At 39.7% G+C, this 17,799-nt stretch overlaps 1 protein-coding gene across 1 annotated transcript; it reads left to right on the top strand.

Annotated features, from left to right (window-relative positions):
• The first annotated feature begins 6,925 nt into the window (after positions 1 to 6,925).
• LOC145400211 (glycine receptor subunit alpha-2-like) lies at positions 6,926 to 15,180 on the top strand. Its single transcript, XM_080272725.1, has 8 exons — positions 6,926 to 7,012; positions 7,986 to 8,096; positions 9,577 to 9,759; positions 10,739 to 10,907; positions 11,810 to 11,988; positions 12,581 to 12,708; positions 13,729 to 13,891; positions 14,872 to 15,180. Exons 1-8 carry the CDS (start codon positions 6,926 to 6,928, stop codon positions 15,178 to 15,180), a joined length of 1,329 nt encoding a protein of 442 aa, XP_080128851.1.
• Positions 15,181 to 17,799: the final 2,619 nt, after the last annotated feature.

Below are 17,799 nucleotides of genomic sequence, written 5' to 3'. Positions count from 1 at the left end.
GCAAGATAGATAGGTAAGAATATCTGCAACAGGTAAGGTCCTCAGGTATTAATATAAGCTACAATTAAGATCTGCAGGTAAGAATATTAGGCACAGGTAAGATGGAGAGCTAAGAATATCAGGCACAAGTAGAAGGAATAGGTAAGAATATTAGGCGCAGGTAAGATGGAGGGGTAAGAATATCAGGTACAGGTTAAAGGAATGGGTAAGAATATCAGATACAGGTAAAAGGAATAGGTATGAATATCAGGCACAGGTAAAAGGAATAGGTAAGGATATCAGACCCTGACAAGATGGTAAGATATGAATATCAGGCACAAGTAAGATGGTAAGGTAATAACATCAGGTACAGGTGATATGAGGAGGTAAGAATATCAGGCACAGATAAAAGGATAAATAAGATAAGCGGGCACAGGTAAGATGGATAGGTAAGAATGTGAAGTACAGGTAAGAGGGAAGGGTAAGAATATTCACAGGTAAGAACGATAGGTAAGAATATCAGGCAAAGGTATAAGATGGACATTTAGAATACTTGGCACGTGAGATCCGCAGGAAAGAATATTAGGTCCACCTGAGATAGACAAGTAAGAACACCATGCACAGGTATGATTCGCAGAGATGAATGCTAGATTTTTTTTTTTCTTAAAATGACTGTTCAGATAATTACGGTAGATGGAACACTTAAGAAGGCATAAGCTAAACAGAAATAAGTAACATTTGGAATAGGAGGATACTTGTAGTTCTATACCCATTGCTACATTAAACCAGCTACAAACTTTTTTTTTTTTTGTACAAACGACCGCTTATATCATCACAAAAGTCTGGAATGACACAGCTCGAGCATAAAATACTAGTGTGGTGTCCGGTATCGACAGCGGTACTAGTGGCCAAGTGATGACATATGAAGGCATTTGGCACCACTTGCTGCTTGTAGGAGGTTGCTCGATCTCAGGGGCTGTCTAGTCCATATTCAAAGTAAGTAACAAAAAAAAAAAAAGTCCAATTACCTTGTAGGGATTCAGATTGATGCCAATAGCGCCAGGTTATCGAAAAGAACAATGATGCAGGACACATTTAAAGTCAGCATATTGGCTACCATTACTAGTACCGAGTGCGGGAAAGTGTAAGTTAGCCTCTCATCTATGACGATTAAATATAAAACATGTGTGATGCTACGAAATAGTTCGACTGCATTCCACGTTGCATAATGCACTAGTAACACGGTGGGTCAAAACTGAAAATTTTCACTGTTTCAATAACAAACTTGCAATCCAGGCTTCAATGATGAGTCTCTCTCTCTCTCTCTCTCTGTTTGTGTGTGTTTGTGTGTGTGTGTGTGTGTGTGTGTGTGTATATATATATATATATATATATATATATATATATATATATATATATATATATATATATATATATCTATCTATCTATCTATATATATATATAGATATATATATATAAATATATATAGATATATATAGACATATATATGTATATATATATAAATATATATATATATAGATAGATAGATAGATAGATAGATAGATAGATAGATAGATGGATAGATAGATAGATAAATATATATATATATATATATTTACTTATTCATTTATTTATTTATTTACATGTATAACGTCATTGTCTTCTACCTGCCAGTGCCCAGCGTGACCCTCCAGGCAGACGGGATACCCACCAATGCCTCTTATCTCTACTGGATCGGGAGTGAGATACCGGAGATGACAGAATTCTCAGTGTGCTTCTACTTGCGTTTACTGAGGGCCCGGGACAACTTCGACTCTATCTTGAGTTATGGAGTGGCCAACAGCTTTAACGAAATTCTCATTGGTAAATATTATGATGGAACTTACTGATGATAATGATGGCGAGAGACATACATAACTGCGATAGTAGGTAACGACAGAGACAAAATAATGACGATGATGATGATGATAATGACGGTGATGATGATGATGGTGAGAGGCATATGTATAATTCCAATAATGGGTAACAACAGAGACGACAGTGATGCTGATGGTGATGATGATGATGGTGGTGGTGGTGGTGAGAAGCATTATTGCGATTATGGGTAATGACAGAAACAAATAGTGATGATGACTGATGATGACTGATGGTGACTGATGATAATTGATGGTGATGACTGATGGTGTTGGTGATGATGATTGGTGATCATCATCATTGTTATAACAGTCAAAATCATAAAATAATAAAACTAATAATTCAAACAGCAAAACTAATAACACTAATAATGATTCCAGGCATAGGGTTTCCCGAACAAGAAGTACACGTGGCGGTCAGAGAGCCAATCATCTCTAAAACCATGGTCCCTATTGAAATCCTTCGCTGGTTGAGGATATGCCTCGTAGTCAACTTCAAGACGACATCCAGCCACGTCTACTTCAACGACGACGTGTTCTCTGAGACGGTGGAAGGCTATGAGAAGATACGGGGAGGCGGAGAATTGTATTTAGGGCAGGACCAAGACGAACTGGGAGGAGGGTTTAGCTTCCAACAGAGTTTGAACGCCATAATAGCTGATTTCCGTCTCTACAACCGCGCCTTGACTGAGGAGGAGGCCAAGGATTTCGTCAATTGTACACCGATTAGTGCAGGTTCCTAGATTGTAAACTTTAACATAAATTGTGCATAAGATAGGTTGCTGTTACAGTTACTCTAATCGCCAGTAACACCAAGCACTTCACGACCAATGTGAAGTGAATATTTCGGTGAACATACACAAACCAGAATGCGTAATGAAATGGAAGAATTCAGTCAAGCAAAGTGATCGTAAAAAATTATAATAATAATAATAATAATAATGACAATATACATCCTTCATTCTTTCCTCTTCCTTCTGCCTACGGGTGACTTTACACTCCCCCGTCTTTCTTTCTCTCCTTCATTCTTTCCTCTTGTTTCCCTATGGATTGCTTTACACCCTAATGGTTTAGTGGGCAATTAAGGGGCTCCAGTCGGATTGAGCCTGTGTGGGTTTCTATGCAAGGAATGGTTGGGGTTTATTGCTTACATAATTCCACTCAGGGATGAGTGAGGCTGGCCATTCTCACCTTAAATGTCAGGACCAACTTACATAGCCCCAGGTTCCTACGCTCCTCATGGGGCAACACAGGTTTGGATGATGATGATGATGATAGTTTCAATAATAATAACAATAAAAATCATCATCATCATCATCATCATCATCATAGTAATAATAATAATAATAATAATAATAAAGTCCTTTTAAAATACATCCCCAGAACTCAAACCATTGCTGGACTTCTCAGACCTGGCCTCAAAATGGATGCTGGAGGGTTCTATGGAAGTCCGTCAGCTGTCCCTCGCAGACATATGCAAGCCGGAACAGAATTTGCTGATCATGTTCCCGGAGATGAGGTTCTTTCGCCAATCAATCGCCTTGTGCGACAACCTTGGTGGGCTGATGATTACTCCTGCATCAGTGGAGGAGAATCAGCAGGTCTGGTCACTCGTCACACGGTACATCACTCAGTGTCGTAACCCCAGTAGCCTTGTGGTCCATCTGGGTGTTATTTCTGATAGCGACAATCAGTCCTTTGTCCACTACAGGACAGGGGATGCACTGCCTTATAATAACTCGGCGATCCCTTCTGTGATGCCTGGACTACCTTGTACCGCTCTCGACGTGACTCCCGGGTGGGAAGGGAGCTGGAGCTCACAGAAATGCAACGGCGAGCTTTGTACTGTCTGTAACTTCACCAGCATCACAAAAGTAAAGGTATAGGTTTGATAAGTTTTAATATTTTAGGTACAAAGAAGGCTATAGCATGTTTTCAGGTTAACTTAGGTCAGGTCATCCAACTAGCATGTTCATCTCCTAGATTTCTTTTTTTCGTTCTGGCTAACTCTCGTCAGTTTGATTCAGGCTCTGAGAGACCTCTCGGCCTGGGTCATACCTTGATTAATATTTCAGTCTGGAGATGTGTTTTTTATTCTTTCTGGCTCATCTTCTGAGAGGTCGCATTGGCTAAAGTTGTTAAGTTGAGGTCATTTCTATTACGTTAGGTTTGGTTTCAAACTTCTTCATAATAACAGCTTACGTAAATTTGAATGATTGATACGTAAATATTCACATTGCGTATTACAAAAGACGGCAGGCTTTGGAATAAATCCCTTTATGTACTGGTCCCGAAAGAAAAGTGCCTAGAAGCTAGTTTTGTAATCCAAACTGAGCATTGGATTGCTTCTTATACAACAATCCTCTCTATTTAAGAAAAAAAAAAAAACACTGAAGAGACTATTTGGTTCGGGTCCGAAATAGGATGAATCGTCCCTGCATAAGACCGGCAAAAATACCCATCACCATTGCTTGTGCAGATCATGATTATCTTTTCCTTAACTCACCATCAGATATACCCACCTACAGAGTGGAGAAGAAAGTGTGAAGGCTGGAAGGGGAAGACCACAGCACGACAAGACGGGCAGTAAAATCGCACTATAGTACCAGTAAAGAGAGGATTTTATTCTAAAGTCCCACAGTTCATTAAGTGCATTCGAGTAGAGCTCCCAGAAGCTATAAAATATGCCAGTGAAGTGCACAAGGGTAAATCACAACTTCGAGAAGATGGAGAGTCCAAAACAAAGATGGCTACCATTACTGGTCGCTCACTTAATATGACAAAAACAAATCAAGGCCACGCTCTGCGCAGGCATACAGAGTGGGCTTCAGTTACCGTCCTTATGCAGGGGAGGTTCTACTTGCTGGCCGAAGATTATTATTTTTTTTTTTCTCAGTCGAGCAAATTATTATGGGACCTGCAAAATAAATAAATAAATATATATATATATATATATATATATATATATATATATATATATATATATATATACCCCCGTGTATACCAAGGTTCGAGGTCTCTTATATATATATATATATATATATATATATATATATATATATATATATATATATATATATATATATATATATATATATGTACCCCCGTGCATACCAAGGTTCGAGGTCTCTGCCAGAACTCTCTCTTCGACACCAGCTTCCTCCTGCTCGACTCTCCCGGTGGCGGCAAACCAATCTTCAGGGGATACTTTTACTCTCAAGTGCAGTTGGCTGGGGAGAAATGGACTCTTACCTACCTACCTGACTCCACCACTAACGCCATCATGCATGCTGACAGTGAAGGTATACTCCTGGGGTGAAACTGTAAAGATATTTATAGTCAACACCCTCCCCAAACTTGGATTTAAATTTACAAAGTGGGAGGGGGGAATGTGACGCTGGACGCTTGTAAAATCTTCATTCATCCAATATATATATATATATATATATATATATATATATATATATATATATATATATATATATATATATATATATATATATATATATATATATATATATATAATTTTCCTCCAGGAACTAAGATTTATTATACTGTATTATAGATTGAACATGGGACACAGGAAGCTTCTATTCTCTTGTTCTTCTCGTAAATATAGATCTGAGTAACGAGAGGGAATAGATCGTAAATATGCTTGAGAATCCATCGTAACGTAACCTAACTACAGTATAGTCGCGGCACCAATACACCAGTCCTGTATAAGACAGCCCTAGCATGTATTCAATATGGATGGTGGGTGTTAGCGCCGAAGTGGTGACATGTAGAGGTGTATGGCATGTAGGAGGACTGCTGGGCCTTGATAGCAGGCTGTGAAGCCTATGCCCAGAGTCGGACACATAAAAAAAAAAAAAAAAAAAAAAAAAAAAAATAGTCGCGGCATGCGACTCTGAGGTTATTATCGTGCCCCGACAACCTACCATTCAAAAGTGCGTCTGATTTCGTGTATGAGTCGCATGTGATTCGTGTATAATATATTCGTGTATAAAAATATTCGTGTGTAATATATTCGTGCATAATAATATTATTCGTGTATAATATGATACGAAATCGGACGCACTTTTAAATGGTACGTTGCCAGAGTACGATAATGACAACCTGAGAGTCGTGCGCCGCGACTATAATTGCTACCGTTCAAGCGGTGGATCTATGACAGCCTAACCTAATCTAACCAAACCTACCTAAACGCTTCCAAGCAAGCGGTTGTTGCACGACACTCTGATTTAACCGAACTTACACTAATGCTATCACTCGAGAGTTTCTGTGACAACCTAACTTAACCTATTCCAGGCTAACCAAACGTAACTTAACCAAACGCTACCATGCAAGCGATGGTTCTGTGACATCTGAGCCTTACCAAAACTTCTGCCGATTTTCTGAAGTTGTGTCTTAATTTTTCGGCGCAATGAAATACAGGGTGGTTTATATTTAAAACTCCTCTTCCACTCCCCTGGGCAATTTTCTCTTGTGTTGTGAGGACAGGTTAGTCAGGGTTATTAATGTCTACTCTACAATATTAATTCATTCCCTTCTCCCACTGCCATACCTACACCTACGCTAGCAGAGTGAACAGTTTCCGCGGCACACAGGATATGGTCGCATGAGTTTTTGATGGGGAGATATTTACGGATTATCCTGCATTTAAGCATTATACCCACGTCCTGAAATTAGGGAAGATGCAACAGTCTCGGTCCTACTTGAACCCTCTTTAGGTATATCCCCTGCTAAAAAGACACGGTTTCGGCATGTGACTAAAATTGTTCGATATGTAGGCAATAATTTTGTAATGCGTGTAGTTTCCAGTTTATTCTGTTTTTCTAATTTATTCTTACTTTTTGCTGACAGGAATATAAGGGACAATACTAATAGGTGTACCTGTCTCCGTACTTCCACCAGTTTTTGTGACAAGATCTTGAACTTGTTAAAATTCAGCTTGTCTTAAGGGCTTTCATGTTGTCGATAAGCATAGTTCCCTCTCTCTCTCTCTCTCTCTCTCTCTCTCAGAGCAGTACCCGATGGGCTTCAGGGAATGGATCGTGGAGGGGGACAAGTGCTCGGTCCACCAAGCCACCAAGGTCAACCTCGTCTTCACAGCATGTCAGGTGAGGAAGGTCTTATGACTCAAGTCCATATTTTAGGAAGCATAGGAGGTTTCGTGGCATCTCATCCTTAGCGATATATTTTGAACATCACAGCTCGATTGTCTCTTGTATGTATGTTATTAATGCAGTTTATGTCGACATTAAAACAACGCAAATGGTGTACGAGTGAATTTTAATGTGTAATACTGCATGCTAAAAAAAAAAAAAAAAAAAAAAAAGCCAAGGAAGAGATGCTACTAGGCCTTCTGTTGTGACGTTCATGCTTATTTAATCTCCCGACGATTTATTTTGCCCAGGAAGAACCTATAGTACTGAACGGATCAGTGAAGGTTATATTTAGCCCTAGCAGTTTGGAAAATAAATCTTAAGCAGAATAATATCTTTTTATGGTAGAAAATGTAACACGAAAACTACGTCGTCCGGGTATAGGGGTTAACTTTTCTAGAGATTATCTCACTCACACAAACACTTCTCTAATTCATCTCTTCAGCATTTCATTCCTGTACAGTATATCTGTAGCGTCTGGGTTCTATGCTCTTGGAAATGTTAGAAAATGAGAACCTCAGCATCGTCGATTGTCATCCCTCCCAACACCCATTCTAATCTGAAGTTCGTTCACATCACGTGGAGGAAATATTCTTCCCGTTGCAGGTTATTTTCCATAGCTTACTGGTAGAATAAAACAACGTTACGGCACTCACTAAGCCATTTTCATAGTAGTTCGGCGTACCTAACGTCACATTCTAGCATTAAACTCTTGTCAGAGCTCAGCATTTAAGACAGGGAGTTGGCAAGCTTAGGATAAGTAAAAATGGACTGAGTACAAAGAACGCATTAATTGATGACTAGCACCATATTCCAGTGGTAATTCTAGAGTTCATCCCTTATTACAGCTTCACATTCACAATGAAGAGATGACAATTTTAGACCAAGTTAGAGTGAACAGAGTATAGTAAGGTGTATTTACCCACAGGAGGACGAGTACACGTGTAATGACGGATCGTGTGTGCACATTGACAAGCGTTGTAACCTCCTTGCTGACTGTTCTGACCTCAGCGACGAGCTCAACTGCACCACCACCAAGGTCAGAACACGGCTGGATCGGATCGGGTCAAGGTTAGGTAACACTGAAGTCAGGTTACACCAGTATTATGCAACATGAGGTCAAATCACGGAAAACTTAGTTCACGTCGAGGTTGGATCATGTTATGGTTGGATCTTGTAAGGTCAGGTCATATCGAAGTTAGGTCATATTTAGGTTCGGTAACATTAAAATCTGGTTATATGAAAGTCAAGTAATATCAGGAATAGATCAAGTATTTTTTTTTTTTTTTTAGAAGGAAGGTGGGTGAAAGAAGACGGGAGAGAGGAAGATAAAAGTGACAATATAGGAAGGAAGGGGAAGTAGATAGATTGGATCAGCCCAGATGGTCCTGGAGGTAGTAAATGCTGGATTAAGGTGAAGTAGACTAAGGTATAAAGTTAGGGACTTAGGTCAGGTTAGGGTATGTTAGGTCAGTTTGGAGAAAAATACGGTAATTAATTCATCCATTTTGGTTTAGAACAGGTCATATCAGGTAAGCAGAAATTGGTTGAGATATCTATGGATAGGTTAGATCAGTTCAGGGACAGATCATGTTAGCCTAGGCAAAGGAGTAGGTCAAGGAGTTGCCAACTAAGGTCAGGTCCCGGTGAAGTCAGTTAAGTTCAGGTCAGGAATAATTAGGTCAATGTGACGCCATCTAAAGTCAAGTCAGGCACAGACAGGTCGAAGTGGTTAATCTAGCTATGTCAGGCAAAATTAAAGTGAATCAACTATGGTCGGGTCAGACATAGTTAGGTCAAAGTGAAGTCAGCTAATTGGTATTATTAGATCAGATTATTCAGATTAGATCACGTGAGGTGAATAAAGAGCGATTAATTCCCTGTCGTAATTAAGGTTTGTTCTTGCAGTAAAGTCAGGTCATGAACAGTACAAATTATTCCTGGTTTCCTGTTCCTCCCACAAAATCAATAGTTAATTAAAGAGGAATCGTCGTTCTTTTTCATTAATTCAGTCCTGGTCGACTAGCAGCAGAGTACAAAGACAATAAGTGAACGACCAAACTTACTGTAGGAAGATACTGATGGACAATACAAAGACAACATTACATTTTTCTTGAGTTGACTTCACTTCCTCAAAGCCTGCAGTATCAGGCAACAAGAAAACAGGTAGATAGTAAATTGATGCAAAAAGGCACACAAAACCCTCCCTCCCTCCCTGTATAACTACTTGCTCTTATTTAACTGCCCGCTGTAATTTCCCCCCATCCCTCATCTTCCTTCCCTGCCCCTCTTCTGTTCATATCCCTCTTCCACACTTCGTCCGCGCGCGAGAGAGATGTTCCTATTATAATCTTTTCAGAATTATAGAAAGATCATTTTCAAGGGGGGTAGGACGGTAGATTAACAGAGCATACCCTTGTCAAACTTTGGACCCGATGTACAGTAGTTATCTGCCTAAACTAACCTTGTGCAGCTGATACATGTGATTCCAATTTAACAAACTATCTAAAAATTTCCAGATCCCTCAAACATACATAGGTGAACTTCCGCCCCACTTTGCCGATGGGTTCCCCGTGCCCGTCACCGTCCTCGTCAACATCACCTCCGTCAGAGAGTTCTCCCTCCTCGATCTCAGAATATCCTTCGACATGATTCTGGTCTTCACTTGGCGCGACTGGAGGCTTACATTTGCACATCTTAAGGTGGGTGTTTGTCAATTTCTTCTTATTCTTCCTTTGTGCGTAATGCCTTTTTTCATTAGCTTCGTCTTTGTCTACGCCTCCCTCAGCATCATCTTTTTCGTTTTTGTTTTCATCTTACATCTTCATTTTTAAGTTTGGTATCGTCAGTTTAGCAAGACTGCTACTGAATCAGCATCCTGTTTGCTAAAATGCTGTGTGCTACAGAAAGACCTTGCCAAAAATCAAATTATTATAGCCGTGTATAGGATGATTTTTCCATCATCATGGAGCCTTAACCGTACCGTGTTGAAGTATGACTTATGCACGGTGTATAAAGGAGACACATTCGTACGGGAAGACCATATCAAATCACATCACTGGACTAATTGCCATGAACTTAGTTACTAAACTGACAAGAACCGGATTAAAGAACCAAAAGGAATCATACTATAAGTTGGTCTATCTTTCAGCTGCGTTACATACACTGACAAAAACAGCATTACAAAACGAAAAGCCTGGTATTAACTACTTCATATCCAGGACGACTTCTCAGTCACTCGCATCGTGAAACTCACGGTCGAGAAATCCGAACATGACGGTGGAATGCTTATAGCATTCAGCTGGTAACTGATAAACAAGCTGAAATATAACTGGGATTACATTAGTGCTATACAGATATATAGTATTAGCAATATTCCACAGGCCCACCCATATACCATTAAAACCCTCTTGTTCTCCTTATACATATAAGAAATACGGTGGGCAAGCAGTACACAGGTTAGTATTATTAGGATTGTGATGTGGGGTCCATTAACGATATATATATATATATATATATATATATATATATATATATATATATATATATATATATATATATATATATATATATATATATACACTCTCTCTCTCTCTCTCTCTCTCTCTCCATATATATATATATATATATATATGAACCACTTTTCGTGACGAGTTTGCATTAACTCCAATCGTTTTTCAGGACGACTTGGACATGAACCGTGTAAGGGATGACGCTCGAGTGTGGAAGCCCGAGGTGTTCCTGGAGGACGGGTCTGGCAGCCGTGTGGATGTGGAGGTGCGAGGTGGACAGACATCAGTTCAACGAGCAGCTCCGCCTATACCTGATGATATTGCTAGGCTTAAGGAAGGTAGGTGATGGCGAGGTAAGTTAAGGTTGAGGTCGATAGCTTAGGAAGGTAGGAAGGTCTGTGCTGGAAGGTAGGAAGGTAGGGAGGGAGAGAAAGAGAGGGACTGATGGGCATGTAAGTTTACATGCATTCAAACAATCTCTCCAGTCTCTCTAACTAGTATTTCAAGGAGAGAGAACGCAATGAGAGGAATAGTGTACGTACCCTGATCATGTATTCTGCATATCAGTTCGGTTTCACATTCCCCTCTCCCAATGTCTCCAGGCTCTGTTTTCTCCTCATCTCTACCCCAAACTTCCCCTCATCTCCAAAGTTTCCGCTGATCTCCTCTATTTTAACTTCTTCTTCAGTTCCTTCTACTCTACAGTCTCTCCTCTTTCTTGTAGCATATTCAGTCTCTCAATTTTCACATAATTACTCTCCTAAAGCTCCTCCAGCCTCTCATTTTCCTCTAAGGTCGTCTCCCAGCTTCCTCTAATCTCAATTTTTCTCTTAACCCTTTTGTTATTATTCCTAATTTTCTTCACTCCCTTTTATTCTTCAGTCTCTCCTTTCTCCCGTAGCATGTCCAGTCTCCCAGTTTCACATAATTTCATTTCTACAGTTCCTCCAGTCTCTCCAAACAGTTTCTATTCTAAAGCTCCTCCAGTACATCTAAATAATTCCCCCTCTAAAGCTCCTTCTGTATCTCCAAATAATTTTTCTAAAGCTCCTCTAGTATCTACATATAATTTCTTTTTTAAAGTTCCTCCAGTCTCTCCAAATAATTTCTCTTAAGCTCTTCCAGTCTCTAACATTTCATATACGAATAATTTCTCCTGTAAAACTCATCCAGTCTCTCAAAATAATTTCTCCTCTAAAACTCCTTCAGTCTCATCACAGATAATTTCTCAATCTTCCAGACGAACTCTTCAAGGGCAGCGAGAACGACCTGCAAGAAATACGTACCCTGACGGTCAAATCGGCATGTCAGTTCGACCTGGCCATGTACCCCTTCGACGTGCAAGCGTGCCAGGTGCTCATACGGTCGACCCTCGCTGCACGGAGCATCGCACTGCAGAGCCAGGGCGTGAATTTCTTGGTGGGTAGTGCAATTGACGGCTTTCGAGTTTTAAATTGCAAAGAAGTTGAAAATATCGACTTTGATAGTTTTCGTAGTATCAGAGACGTAAAAAGGAAAATTTTAAGCAACTTCTCAAACACAGGTAATAAGTGGGCCGATTTCAGTGTTGCATTTCCTTATTTACTGTTAAATCAAAAGGTAACATTGTTCGGCAAATACTTGATATCACGTCAAAGTTATTTTCACATGGTATTTCTCTATTTTATACGCGATTTATGGTAATACTACGAAAACGTCGGTGTCAATATTGTGAACTTCCTTGTAGTAACAAATTCACTCGTGATTTATAAAGGTCTATCAATAAGACGATGCTACAGTATATCAAAATCCCTCTCCTACTGAAGGCGGGAAGGGAGGGAGGGAGAGAACTCAGACCCCTCCCTCCTCAACTACCCATAGCGGTTATCTGTCTCAATTACCCCTGTGTTGTCGATTAGCATTTTATCACCTTAAAAAATACAGAAAACATAATGACGTGATATCCAAGCCACGAAGCATGCAACCCTAAGAGATACTGAACTTAAGATTTATACCCCTCTTTTTACCCTAGGGAGGACGTCGGTTGCTGGAGTATTACGTTCATGAGGTGAGAACGGAAGGGGGTGAACGTGAGGGCCGCACGCATATCACCATTTTCCTCACGTTCTACAACCTCTATAAGTACTACATCTGCGGAACGTTAGTACTCATGTTTTGAAGTATGTAGGTAAGGTCTTTTGTCTTTACGTTCTTCAGTAATTACATTCACTAGAAATTATGCCTTTTTAGTACTTGTGTTCTTTAGTGCTTACGTTCTTTAATCATTACGTTTTGCGGCGCTTATTATTTTTTTTTTCAATATTTACGTTCCTTGTCAACTAAATTCCTCGGTAAATACATTCTTCATTCATTAAGTTCCCCAGTGTTTACTTTTCGTATTACCTACGTTCCTCGGTACTTATGTTCTTCAGAATTTACGTTCTTTATCACTTTCCTCGGTCCTTGTGTTCTTCATTACTGACGTTCTTCAATATTTTCGTCTTTTTTTTTGTCATTCCTGTTACTTAATCATGGCTTACTACGTTCTTTGGAATTTACTTTTTATTTCGTACATTGGTGAAGGCGTTCTTCAAAATTTGCATTGTTATATATTTCGTTCTTCGGTGCCTACGTTCTCCAGTAATTACGTTCTTAATCCACTGAATCCAGGCACGTGTTTTAGTGTATATTCTTGCTGCTTCCAGACGATTTTACTTAGCTTGGGACAGGCATCTTGTGTTGAAGGGCTTGGTGAATGATTTATCTAACCCCTCCAGTTTAAAATGGATCTCCCAAGCTGAGTAAAATCGTCCGGTGGTAGCAAAAATAATAGAAAAAATATATACGTCACAGGATTGAATGGGTTAAGTACATATGTTCTTTATTACGAGTGCGTTCTTTGGTACTAGGTTCTTAGATATTTATGTACATAGGGTCTTATTAATTAAGAAGACTTTTTTTTTTTTTTTTTTTTGAGAGAGAGAGAGAGAGAGAGAGAGAGAGAGAGAGAGAGAGAGAGAGAGAGAGAGGGAGGGAGGGAGAGAGGGAGAGGGAAAGGGAGAGAGAGAGATGGTGTTAGTGTTTGTACCTGAAGACCTACTATTTAAAAAAAAAAAAAAACATTTAATGAGTGAAAGTAGCCAGGTAAGCAGACACACAGGTGAAAGTGATCCATTGCAGGTACGTCCCAACCACCTTGCTGGTCACCATCACCTACTTCACCTTCTACTTCAACCTGGAGGACTTCACCAACCGCATCATGGTCTCTCTCACCGCCCTCATGGTCATGGCAGCTCTCTTTCTCCAGACCAACCAGGCCATTCCGAGGACCGCATATCTCAAGGTTGAGTGTGTGTGCGTGTGTGTGTGTGTGTGTGTGTGTGTGTGTGTGTGTGTGTGTGTGTGTGAGAGAGAGAGAGAGAGAGAGAGAGAGAGAGAGAGAGAGAAGCTTGGGAGGGATGAAGGGCCGCATGGTAGAAAAAGATGAAAGGAAATTGGGAGGTATATGTGGGAGGGTGGTTTGGCATGGGGTGATCTACTGCAGTAAGGGAAAAAATATAGAAGGATAGGGTAAGGGAGCAGCCTCTATATGGGGGGCGACTTGGGAGGGGATGAACACTGCCTAAGAGAGAACAAAGAGGCAGAAGGATAAGCTGTGAGCAGATGTACATGTGGGAATGTAACTTGGAATGGGATGATGGATTTAAGTGTGAGAGAAAGGTGGAGGGATAAAGTGATGGAATGTATTTTAGAGGGTTACATGGCATGGGATGAATTAGCGTGGAAGGGAGAGATGGAAGGAAGATATGAGGAGGTAAATGTGGAAGGGTGGCTTGGGATTGATGAACGATTACAGTAAGAATGTGGTCGAAGGATGATATGAATGAGCATTTTATATCCTAGTGGGAGGCTTATGATGGAATGAAGAACTATTATATATGAAGAGGACGGAATGACGAAGGACGGACCGATGAACAGAGAACAGACACAGGCAGATAAAATGATATGATTAAGATGCTTATAGATACCATTGCTTACCTAACCATCACTGTCTTCTTGATGTGTGTATCTTAGGTTTTAATAAGATTTCTAGCACCTCTTGTTTGACAGTATATTTAGCATATGAAACTTCAACATTTAATTATATGTTACTTAGATCATTTTAATGTGGTCATAGTTTGCATCAATAACATACAAAACTACATTGTGGTGTAATGTGCAGGATAAATCGATAAGTAAAAAATGTTATGAAATCTCCAAACTCACTAAAGATTATGGTCCTAAAACAGAACCAGCACTAATTCACATTAATTTCCTCACCAGTTGGTCGACATCTGGTTCGTGTTCTGCATCGTCACGAACTTCACCATAGTCCTGCTCTTAGTGATCATCGACTGGCTCAGGGAAAACCGCCACAGGGAAAAAGAAAACCATCTGAACATGAAAAAGGTTGCTCCAGTCAAAATGATGCCGTTTCCTAACGTCAAAAACGACGCATTCTTAGAGAAGAAAGAGCCCATCCTTAGTTTTTACTTTAGACTCAATACTTGGTGTAGGATCTTGTTTCCTGTTGGATTCATCTGTTTCGTGCTCAGCTATCTAGTCTACACGCTGACCAACAGGAAGGCCTGATTGCTCATACCTAGGGGACGAAAGGCGATAAAAATAGTGTACACTGTACAGCGAAATTTGGTAGCCGGTATGTTTAGGTTTTATTTTACTTTGCCGAGATGCGACTAATGAAGAAAGTCTGATTAGCTATCCTAAATATAAAGGAATACGGCAGTTTATCTTCTTGCTTTAACATTTTAATGGGAACCGATACCGTTAATACAGAGATCCATGAAAGAATGCTAATTTATACACCTTTAAGTAAAAAAAACACGTCATCCGACTGGAGAAGAGACTGTGATTAGACAGTATGTTGGTATTATAAAGAATTGTTATACTTAGGGTGATGGCTCTGTACGTGAGGTAGAAATAAAGGTAGGTGTGGCAGGCAAAAAATAAGACAGCTGGGTGTGTTCAGTGCATGTTAAAAAAAAAGGGGGGGGAGGTAAAAAGGATGAAGAAACCCAAGAAAATTAATTAAGAAAGACAGAAGAATAAATTGAGTACTTTTGGATGTGCACCTGAAAAAGGTTGTAACTCGATTTTAATTCCTTAATTTCTATGAAGTATTTTTTCACTCGGTTTGTCAGTCTGCCTGTCTGTCTGTCTGTTAACAACTTTACGCGAAAACTACTGACGTAATTTTGACTAAAATTACAGGAATGATGGGCTATGGCCTCCTGATCACCTGATTAAATTTAAAATTAAGGCTATAGGCCCAAAAAATGTAAGAAAAAAAAATCGTTTTCTCGCCATAACTCATTTCAGATTCGTCATACCGACATGTAACCAAAACTTGAAAGGGCATCTTTCAAATCTGCATCATATAACATGCCTCATTACATCAGGGGGGTCACCCCCAGTTAGCGGAAGGGGGGTCAACGTCACGTGGGTTAGGCCTAAAATTCCAAATTACATAACAGTCAGTTTTCACCCGATTTACTCCAGATTTGATATGTGACATCTTTGACTAGATATCCTGTTGTGTTTCTACTCCAGCACTAATATGACTGCCGGGGACGGGTTTGCGTGCCTTGTCGCCGCTTCTTGTTTATTTCGTTCTTGCTGTCTTCATACATTTTAGTTCAGCTTAGGAAAGATCTCTTGTTTTAAAAGGTTAATAAATGCCATATCTACTTCATCAGATTATAAAATTCTCATGTAGCTTTATAAAATCGTTTAAAGAGAAAAAGAATTAAAAAAAAAAAGAATATGGGTCTCACTTTGAAAAGGTTAATTTGGCAGGTGTCAGAACCATCTCTACCTCGCAGGTGTTTGGAAAGCGTTTTAAACAAATGAAGAGGAATGTTGGTTTCTGAGGTGGAGCAGATGATTTCGAAAACTTCAAACATGAACGAGAATGTACTGCATACTTCATCACCCTGGACACTACTGGACACGATACTGTACTCTGTTACTTCCCTCTTCCCAACAGCGGAAAATAGGGTACTGCTACTGCTACTGCTGCTGCTGATGATGATGATTTTTTGGTGATATTTATTTAGCAGCTGTTAATGACCCCTCGCTTTAATCCCCCAATCCCTCCCTTCAACCCTTTCCCTATCCTTTTCTCTTACCTTCCCACACCTGCCTTCCTCACTCTTTCTCTTCCACCCTGCCCCCCCCCCTTCCGTTTTTTCCTCCTATCCCCTGCTATCGCCTCCCTCTTTTCTCTGTTCCCACATCGCTGCCATTCTCTCTCTCTCTCTCTCTCTCTCTCTCTCTCTCTCCTTCGTTATAATATACTTGACTTGATCTCTCTCCCTTGTTTCTTGTATTGATGGTGTTACAGTTACTAATAAAGAAAATATTGTTATCTCTGGAACAGAATTACTTTATTGTTGACACAGTTCCTCCAAGTTGATGTTGATTGGAAGGTATATAAAAAGCAAAAGAAAATAATGACGACACTTGTAATATGACATCAATAAAGGCATGACAAGTTATCTTTACCCAGAATTTTACTATTGACAAATGATATTTAGACATATATCACTGACAAGTAATTTTAATCGTATACTTGCCTCCATCCTTCTCTCTCTCTCTCTCTCTCTCTCTCTCTCTCTCAGTTCTATTGTAAAAGGTCCTATCCTATATTTTTCGTACGGTCAAATGATAAAAACTCGTGAGTTTTTCTTTCTTTCGAAGTTTTGATTTTCGAGCAAACATCATTCCATAACCTCGTTTTGCTTTCTTTATCTTCCTCTTTACTTCTCTATATAAAATCGAGTACCAGTTATGTTCCGGTAATTGTTCCTCTCCACATTTTCCTTTCCATATATTTTATATATGGCGTACCAAATATTTTAATATGATTTTTTAACCATCTCGGCTCTGAAATTTTCGTTCTAAACGCTTTTGAAAGGATATATCTATCTTGGTCTTTATGAGTTATTTTGACTAACTCGTCATAACTATCTTAGTGACCGAAGTCTACTTGGTACCATACCTGAATATAATCCCCGTGACCTGAAGTACATCCCCACGTATGTCCTGTCTTTCACCCTTAACATGAACTTCCCCAGTGACCTCAGAGACCTAGCTCACATTCCCATCCATTTCCTGTCCATCTCTCACGACATGAGCTTCCCCAGGGATCTCGTTGTCCTTAAAATAATCAGCCTGCCCATGAAATATGGT

This window comes from Coenobita brevimanus, chromosome 51 (genome assembly GCF_032717465.1).
Source record: "Coenobita brevimanus isolate Jiangsu-jjx chromosome 51, ASM3271746v2, whole genome shotgun sequence".
Lineage (NCBI taxonomy): Eukaryota > Metazoa > Arthropoda > Malacostraca > Decapoda > Coenobitidae > Coenobita > Coenobita brevimanus.
Note: the sequence above shows the minus strand (reverse complement) of the source record. Positions and strands in the feature narration are given on the sequence as shown.